The 8,617-nt window shown below is 32.7% G+C and overlaps 1 protein-coding gene across 2 annotated transcripts; it reads right to left on the bottom strand.

The window, feature by feature from the left end:
- Positions 1-4,734: 4,734 nt before the first annotated feature.
- On the bottom strand, positions 4,735-8,190 carry LOC112525391 (sec-independent protein translocase protein TATB, chloroplastic). Of its 2 annotated transcripts, XM_025135508.1 has the most exons (6): positions 7,832-8,190; positions 7,328-7,449; positions 5,753-5,812; positions 5,344-5,664; positions 5,157-5,271; positions 4,735-5,080 (listed from the first exon to the last, which is right to left on the bottom strand). In XM_025135508.1, the coding sequence occupies exons 1-6, from the start codon at positions 8,064-8,066 to the stop codon at positions 5,019-5,021; spliced, it is 915 nt and encodes a 304-aa protein (XP_024991276.1). In that variant the 5' UTR covers positions 8,067-8,190; the 3' UTR covers positions 4,735-5,018. The 2 variants fall into 2 exon arrangements, with proteins under 2 accessions (XP_024991276.1, XP_024991275.1); XM_025135507.1 differs by having other exon boundaries at positions 5,157-5,664.
- Positions 8,191-8,617: the final 427 nt, after the last annotated feature.

The following is an 8,617-nucleotide window of genomic DNA, read 5'->3' as shown; positions in this document are numbered from 1 at the left end:
AGGAGCGTTCAAATAAAAACCGGTCCCATTTGTGTAAACCGTGTAAATCAATCTCATCCATCCATTTTTCTTGATCAATGGCCAAAATTAGTTTACTTTATTTTAGGAAATTAAATAAATATATATATTAAAATTTTATTTTATTTCAACAGTAAGGGCATAAATGGTAAACAAAATTTAATATTTGGTAACATCYTACTCGATCTTTCATGAATCTTTTTTCATGCAAAATTATTTTCTTCCTTTCGTTCCTGGTTTTGATGCATTAATTCCTTTAAGCCTTGCAATCTTAAGATTCTAAAGCATATTACAATTTTCAAGATTCTGAAGCAGTTTCTTCATGTACCCGTTTCATCATTCAATTATTTCATGACGAAATAAATACATTATGCAACTGTTTCACTAGTCATGCTCAAGAACGCCATGAACCAGTTTCACTTTCATGAAACCTATTTCATGTACAGTAATTTTCTTATTTCACCATTGATTTGATGGATTCATTCATTTAAGCATTACAATCTTCAAGATTCTGGAGCAGGTTACAATCTTAAAGATTCTGTAGCAGATTAAAATCATTTCTTCGTTTCATCATGCACTTAGTTCATGACGCATCAAATACAAAATGCACCGGTTTCATTTTCCTCTTCACCAACTAAATGGATCAACTACACAATCAATGCAACAGGTTCACCATGAAAATGTTTCGGTTCACATAATTTAWTTGCAACAYGAACCAGTTTCACGTTCATGAAACCTGTTTCATTTCTGGATTTTTTTTTGTTCATCTACGATTTGATGATTTCATTATACACTTCAATTGTTTCATCAAAACCCGTTTGCTGATTCTTAAAGATTACAATATATGAAATTCAAATTTTTAATATTATAATATAATTAAATATTTAAATGTTACCATTTATACAATTTCCTTTATTATGTTTCCTTAATTAAGATTTATTAATAACTTCCATATTTAATAGAAAATATTGTAAATGACTGAAATACCCTTATTGATTAATTTTAATTAGAAAAAAATGAAATTTTCCTATTGGTCGAAATTGGTTTACACGGTTTCTTAGAAATGCACGGTTTTCATTTGAACGTGCCCCTATATATATATATATATATATATATCGAATGTATTGATTATTTGATGAAATTGCATCTTTGGTATATTTGACTTTATAAAGTTTGAAAAATGATTACATTTGGGGTTTTTTGACATTTTGTATGCAAATCATAAAAGTGTGATCTTTTGATATATATTGCATACAATGATGATTATTTGACATGATTGTACTTTGGTATATTAATGCTATAAATATTTGAGAAATGCTTATGATTGGTTTGTTGGATGCATTTTGTCTCATAACTCATTAAAGAATGTTCATGTTGAGTTATTGGGTATTTTGTAATATAAGTATATCATAAGAGTTCATTATTAATAAGATTTGTTGCATCAAATGAGATTTTAACGAATATTATTATATTTTCAGTTATAAGATTGCTTAAAACTCTTTAAAATGCATTTTTAGGATTCATGAGGTCTCTTATTGAATTAGTCAATTGAGTTGAAAAGTTATTGTAGATTTTGGGATTGTCCAACTTATGAGTTATTGTGGTTTTTACAACCGTTGGTTGATTGTTAGACCCATTTGGGCACTTGACACATTTACTTGTATAAATGTTAAGAAATGCATGAATTTAGGTAATTTGACGTTATAAGACGTTAAGTCCCATAAGTTATAGTCTTTAGTTGATGTTCAAATCATTTTTAAACATTGTGTTGGGATTGTCCCAACTTTTGGGTGTTCATTTGTGTATGTGAACATTAGATGCTCATAATTGCATAATTTCTTTTAATATACATGTCATCAGGTATGTTTGATCTGTCATGCTATAATTTGTCAAGTCTGTCGTTTTGATGTTTTAACCCTCATGTATGAGGGTTAATTGCTTTGTGTTATCAAGTAGGAAGTTTGAGGTTCATATCTTAAATGTTGTGAGTAGACACTAAAGGTCGAATGGAAACCTTTGAGGTGGAACTCAACTAGAGAACGAATGGATACTAAGATTTGGTATTCTTGAGGTGACACTCGAAAAAGTGTGCACTAAAGATATGATGGCCTTGAGGTGAACACGATAATGTGAACGCTAAAGATATTGAGGACTTAAAGTGACACTTGACATAGTGGATACTGAAGTCAATGAATCTGGAGTGTAATTAGATAACTTTGATACGTGACCTACTTTTGTGTTCCGCCATATTCAATGGAAATGGGTCTCCCCAATCATCGAAAGATATATTTGCCTTTTTGGAGTAGTTGAGTAAAATATGATGTTCAAAAAATGTCATGTATTTTTCATCCAATTACTACTTGGGGAAAATCGTTATTTAAAGAGTGTTCTTTCAGTGTTCTTGTTTTGCATTTAAATAAACTGCTTGAATTCACTAGGATTTAATAACATTTTTTCTTGTTGACATGTGCATTAAATCCTTGTGGGGTTTGGTACTAACGACACTTGTGAAGAGTTGAGTGCTAGTTAGAGACTCGAGAATGATTTAGCTTTTTGGGACATTTTCTGTACTTTGGAGATTGCGATTGTTATTGGTTTTTAATAACACTCGTCCCTATCCTAGATACAATAAAAGATTTGGTATGTAATTTATTGATGTTAAACCATAATTATCATTTTAGGTAATTCGAGTATTGTCGTTTAGAAATTAATTTATCATTCAATTAATGTATTATAAAAATTTAAATTAGCGATCTCTTCCAAAATTTAGGATGTTACACATTAGATGACTTTCTACACAACCCTACTTATTGTATTATGTTTAACACAACATTGAGGTTTTCCAGATTTATAAAAAGACCATATTAGCTATTTGAAAAGATATAATTTGTACTGAATGACTTTTTTTTTTAATATTTAATATCTATTATTCGATTATAACCTTGCATTTTTAGACAAAAAATATTTCCACATATTTATCTGATAATAACTCATTTCATTACATTAAACTAGACATCTAATAAACACTTAGAGTGTGTTTGGTATATTGGAAAGGAAAGAACAAAACATAAAACAGATCATTATTTCATGTTTAATAAGACTTTTATGTGGAACAAACAAGAACAAAGTTCCACTCATCCCACGGAACAAAGTGAAACAGACCTATAGAAAGAATTGTGATGTTAGAGGTGATGGAGTTTAAGGGATTGATAAAAAGAATTTAGGTTTAGATAGGAGGTTATTTGGTAGCAAAACAACCAACCATTTTTTCATATGTTACTCTGTTCTTTCTTTTTTCTTATTCTATTAAAAATAATATTGTTTTAATTAAATTTATCAATATATACTCAAAATAAAACCTAATTTTCTTCTAAAATATCAAATACTCATCTCCTTTTATATTTTATTCATTCTTTAAATTTTATTTATTGTACAGTAAATTGCAGATTTGGTCCCTAAGGTATGTCAAAAATTATGGATTTGGTCTCTTTAACTTCATTTATTACACAAGGACCCTCCACATATATAGACCTTTTTGGATTTGGTCCTTGTGGCAAAAGTTCTTTATGGATTTGATCTCTGAGACAAACGGCTGTCTATTTTTTGCGTTAAGTATGAGGGTAAATTTGTAATTTTACCTTTTGTATTATACACCTTTATTCAATTATGTATTCTTTTTCTTGAATACTAAGGTCTTGTTTGTTTGTTTTTTAAATTTCCTCTTAAACACCTCTTAAGTCTGAATCGGTCAACCATTCTATTTTCAGAACATCTGTTTTTTTTTCAAAATAAGAGTTGAATTGATGTGGACAAATTGCATGAAAAAGTAACATAMTTTAACTTAATTCCTATTTTAGGTAACGTACTTTCAAAACTTTCATTTTGGTACATAAGATATAAAGTTTTAAACATTTAAGTACCCGGATAACCCGGTGAAGACTAATTTTAGATTTAAAAAAATTCACGTCACTGACCACGTCAACAAATAATATTGAGTTGGATACCAAATCACTCGCCACATCAACATGATAATCGGTTAATACTTCAACCAGTTACCCGGGTACTTAAATGTTTAAAACTTTACATCTTAAGTACCAAAACGGAAGTTTTGAAAGTACGTTACCCAAAATAGAAATCAAGTTAAAGTACGTTACTTTTTCATACAATTTGCCCAATTGATGTTCCCGGAATTTTTAAGTGCTAACCCTATCCTTAATACCTCTTAAACTATCGTCTACCTCCAACGTCTCTCTGATAGCTTAGCTCGATTTCAAGCTTCGATCTCTCTTGGTTCTCTCGATCTCTCCCTCTCCAGGTGCTCTCATATATAAAAAAAAATTGTATTTTTAATGCATTTTAATTAATATACAACTATTTATAGTTAATATAATAAAAGTGTAAAATGAAAAACTAAAGATTTAGAATAAATTAAAAAAAGCTAATTATAAGAATATAAAATATAACTTAGAAATAAAAAAAAATAAAAAAAAATTATTTTTATGACATTTTAATCGTCTTAACATAAACTTTATAATAATATATTTTATTATAATTTAATAAACTACATAAATTAATTAAAATATATAAACAACTCATCGTTAATAAATTTATTTGTTATGTTCTCCTTACCAAACCTTAAATAGTTGTTAAATAGTTGTTATATAATGTCTGGATACCATACCAAACGCACCCTTAAAAGAACCGTAAAATCGATACTAGCCAAAGAGGTTGAAACTTAAGAGACAGCCCTGTGATTAGAATGCAACGATTTTATTTGAGACCCTACAAACATCGCCCCGACTCGTGTTGAAAACTTATGTTGTTTGCCGATAATATGCTACGTTACACCAATCGTGTAAATGACTTCCTATCCTTTTTTAATTAAGATACAAACACAACATATGAATGGACGGCCAGCACCCGATATCTCTGAAATAGAAATGCAGGATCGTTTTTGTTCTTCTCATCTAACGTCTAAAGTTCAAAATCTTTTCTGGCTCTTAATTCACATCTTCCGACTTCTGAGCCAGATGCATCCCGGCACCAACTTCTTCAACAGAATCTGTCACCGATTATACCAAAGACGTTAGATGATAAAGAAGGGTGGAAACAGGAGTTCCATGGTGGAGACTACTTACTAGACTTGATTGTAGGCTGAGAATCACTTGTGGTGGCAGCAGGAGTCGTTGCTACCGCCTCAGAATCCCCAGTGGTGGCAGCATTTGTGGTGGCGGCAACTGGTGTTGCTGCCACCTGAGAATCCTCCCCAGGTGTTTCTGACACCTGCGCATCCTTCCCATCGGCAGCAACTGGTGTTGCTGCCACCTGAGAATCCTCCCCAGGTGTTTCTGACACCTGCGCATCCTTCCCATCGGCAGCAACTGGTGTTGCTGCCACCTGAGAATCCTCCCCAGGTGTTTCTGACACCTGCGCATCCTGCCCACTGGCAGCAATCGGTGTTCCTGTCACCTGAGAATCTTCCTCGGTGGCAGCAGCAGCTGTTTCTTTTGGTGTCGCCAGAGAATTTTCAGATGGAGGGGTCGAGGATAAGGTAGGTACGTTGGAGGTGGTACCTCGTGCCGTATTTTGAAGCTCATCAAGACCAATTTCTTTTTCAAGGGTGCTCTTGAATTCCCTTGAAACTTCCTATAAAATTGCACCACCAAGTTATTTCAAACATATGAATAGTTTCAAGATAACATTTTTCGGTAATAAATTAGTTTGTTTGCATTGCCTGAAGTTCCCTAATCGTTGGTTGAAATGCCCGCAATGTTTTTCCCAGATTCTTAGCAATCTGCAATTGAAATCGGTTAATTTGCACAATGAAAATCAAACGAAACTGAAAATTTCAGCTACATAATCTTTAAAATTTATGGAAGAACACACTGAACTTTATAACATGCAGTTTAGAGCACATGTAACCTGGAGTTTGTTTTTTCATGATAAGAAACCGCAAAAATTAGCATGCAAGAAGGCAACAGAGTTACCAAGTTCTAAAACAAAGCTTCGACAGACTTACAAAATTTATGCACGGCAATTATTGTAATCCACATATTTTTAAAACCGTTAGTGTTAAGTCTCTTGAGTACTTAAAAGATCAATTTTCGTTTCGTTTAGTGTTAGATTTAAGTTTCATACGATCTCATACAAACAAAGCCAATATGAGCTAACAACGCTAAAGCTTTACGCTAACCATGCCCAACGCTCTGCAAGCCAAAAGTTGACCATGGTCGATCTCGCCTCACCTCAAGTACTCCCCTAGTGGGGTCTAAAAGAGATTCTGTCTATAAGTACCACTCCCTCCATCCCAAAATACATGTTCACGATGAAAAAGACACAGTTTTAGAAACATGTAACTATTACACTTTTAGTTAACTGAATGACAATTTTACTCTTAATAATGGAGAGAGTAATGAATTTCTCCGTCTCATAATTTAAGGGTAGGACCAAAAAGTAGGCACTTACTTTTTGTTAGTGTTGGGACAAACTAAAATAGAAATACGGACACTTATTTTGAGACGGATGAAGCATAATTTTTCACTGACTGCACAAAGTCACCATTTCCGAATGTAAAGTATGATTAACAAGATTCAGTCCCTTTTATACATGTATCTTAAGGGCCGTGTACTAAACGCTCACCCGGTAAGTGCTTACCAGGTCACTTTACCTTATCGAATGAACATGATAAACATTGAGAATCTTACCCGGTAAGAGCGATAACAAGAACCAAGAGTCTTATCCAATAAGTGAGAAAAAAAAACTCTTACCCGGTAAGCACTTACCAGGTTTAACACTCTTACCAACAATCCATTTTGATGGCCGAAAATTTTACATGATAAGGTAAGTGTGGGTAAAGTCTTTTACAGGTAAGCGCTTACCCGATAAGCGTTTGGTAAACGGCCTCTCAAATTCATATTTAGTCCTTTAAAAAGATTTCATAGCCATTATATCAAGAGTTGTGACATAATTTGATTCATATGGTTTCATTCAAGTTATTGTAGTTATCTGTAAAATTGTAGATACATAACAATGATCATCTCCTAGAAAGTAGATCAATTATCTTCCCTTTCGCATTTGAAATACTTGTAGCACGACTATGAATTAAGATCTTATTCCATTCGTCTATCTCCCATTTTGAGTAGACAATCATAAATCTCCTCGACTTAAATTTACCATGGTATCAGAGATCGTAGTTCATGTAATCTCACAAGTCTAATCGTGTCGCAAGACCGCATACAACTACCATACGAAACGATAACAAGGAGATCAAGAAATGAAGGATTTCAAGCAAACCCAAACTAATCCTTACCTCAGCAAGACCTTTAGGTCCAAAAACCAACAATGCCACCACTCCAATAACTAAAGCTTCAGGAGCCCCAACTCCAAATAAAGAAGCATACACACCTTTCCCTCCATGTTTCCTTCTCTTTTCTGCATACATCAAATCAACAAAATCATATCAACTTATGCACAAATTCATCCATAATCTCTGTTCCAAAATATATAACCATGTGAAACTGATTAGCTTTTCAAATTTCAAAATTGATGTGCAATTCAAGCTATTGATTTTTGCAAGCTCCAACCAACTTCATATAACAAGTACTACAAATAGTTCACATCAGTTTCCACTTGAAAAGCCCTAAGTTTGACTTTGAACTTCATAACAACTACTACAAATAGAATGATGTTGGTCAGTTTCATAACACAAATTTACATCATTTTCAACTTAGAAAAACCCTAAGTTTGATTTGAAACAGACTGAAGGAGGGTATATGAACACTGCTTATACTAGAGAAACAAAATAAGAACTTACCAAATCTCAAAGATTTTAGGGAGATAGAAAACCCATTTTGCCTGAGGCCGTTCCAAGTTGAAAAAGAAGCTAAACCCTGTTGAGGAACCAATGTTAATGAACGAAATATTGGTTTTTTAGAGAAGGAAATTGGGGAGGTAGAGAGAGAAGCAAGAAAGGGAGACGACTTAGAAACTTTCGGTAATGGTGGTGAAGTGTGAGATGAATAGGGAGGAACGAGGGTTGCAGAAGCCATGGGTGTGCACCGTCTGGTGGTGGTGGTGATGGTGGTTGGTAGACTATGGCGAGTCGATCTGAGCTTCAATTTTGGGAAATGAGTGATTGGAAGGCAATTGGCAATTGGCAATTTGGCGGTTTGTTTGGATGTGGGCCTAAACATAATCTTGAACTTGATTGCATAAATGTTATTCTAAACATGCATGTTGACTCTAAGCCCGACCCATTTTGGACCGGTTAGAGAACCGGTCTACTTCAAGTATAAACTGCTTATTATTTTTAAGGTTAAATACATGAAATAATAATCTATTTTAATAAAACAAATTATTATAGCATTATATTTTTGTTTTTTTTATAACAATGTAATTTCAAGTTATTTTTTATTAAAGTATCGCACTTTAAAAAATCTACCTATTATATCAATGAATAACTTATTAACATTTAAATCAGTTAATCCCTTGACTTTTTTTGTTTGTGTGACTTTAATGAATTGATGTGGATGACACATTATTTTGATGACTTAATTAAAATAAAAATAAAAACCTATTTCAAATTATTATTAATGATTTT

Source organism: Cynara cardunculus, assembly GCF_001531365.2.
Source record: "Cynara cardunculus var. scolymus isolate 2C chromosome LG 13, CcrdV1, whole genome shotgun sequence".
NCBI classification, from domain to species: Eukaryota; Viridiplantae; Streptophyta; class Magnoliopsida; order Asterales; family Asteraceae; genus Cynara; species Cynara cardunculus.
The sequence above is the reverse complement of the archived record's forward strand: the minus strand, read 5'-3'. Positions and strand labels throughout refer to the sequence as shown.

Excerpts from the sequence above, each read along its gene's own strand:
- LOC112525391 (XM_025135507.1), bottom strand. The coding sequence starts at position 8,066 with ATGGCTTCTGCAACCCTCGTTCCTCCCTATTCATCTCACACTTCACCA. Across the intron at positions 5,813-7,327 it reads GACCTAAAGGTCTTGCTGAG|ATTGCTAAGAATCTGGGAAA; the intron begins GTAAGGATTAGT and ends TTTCAATTGCAG. Across the intron at positions 5,081-5,156 it reads TCAGCCTACAATCAAGTCTA|ATTCTGTTGAAGAAGTTGGT; the intron begins GTAAGTAGTCTC and ends AATCGGTGACAG.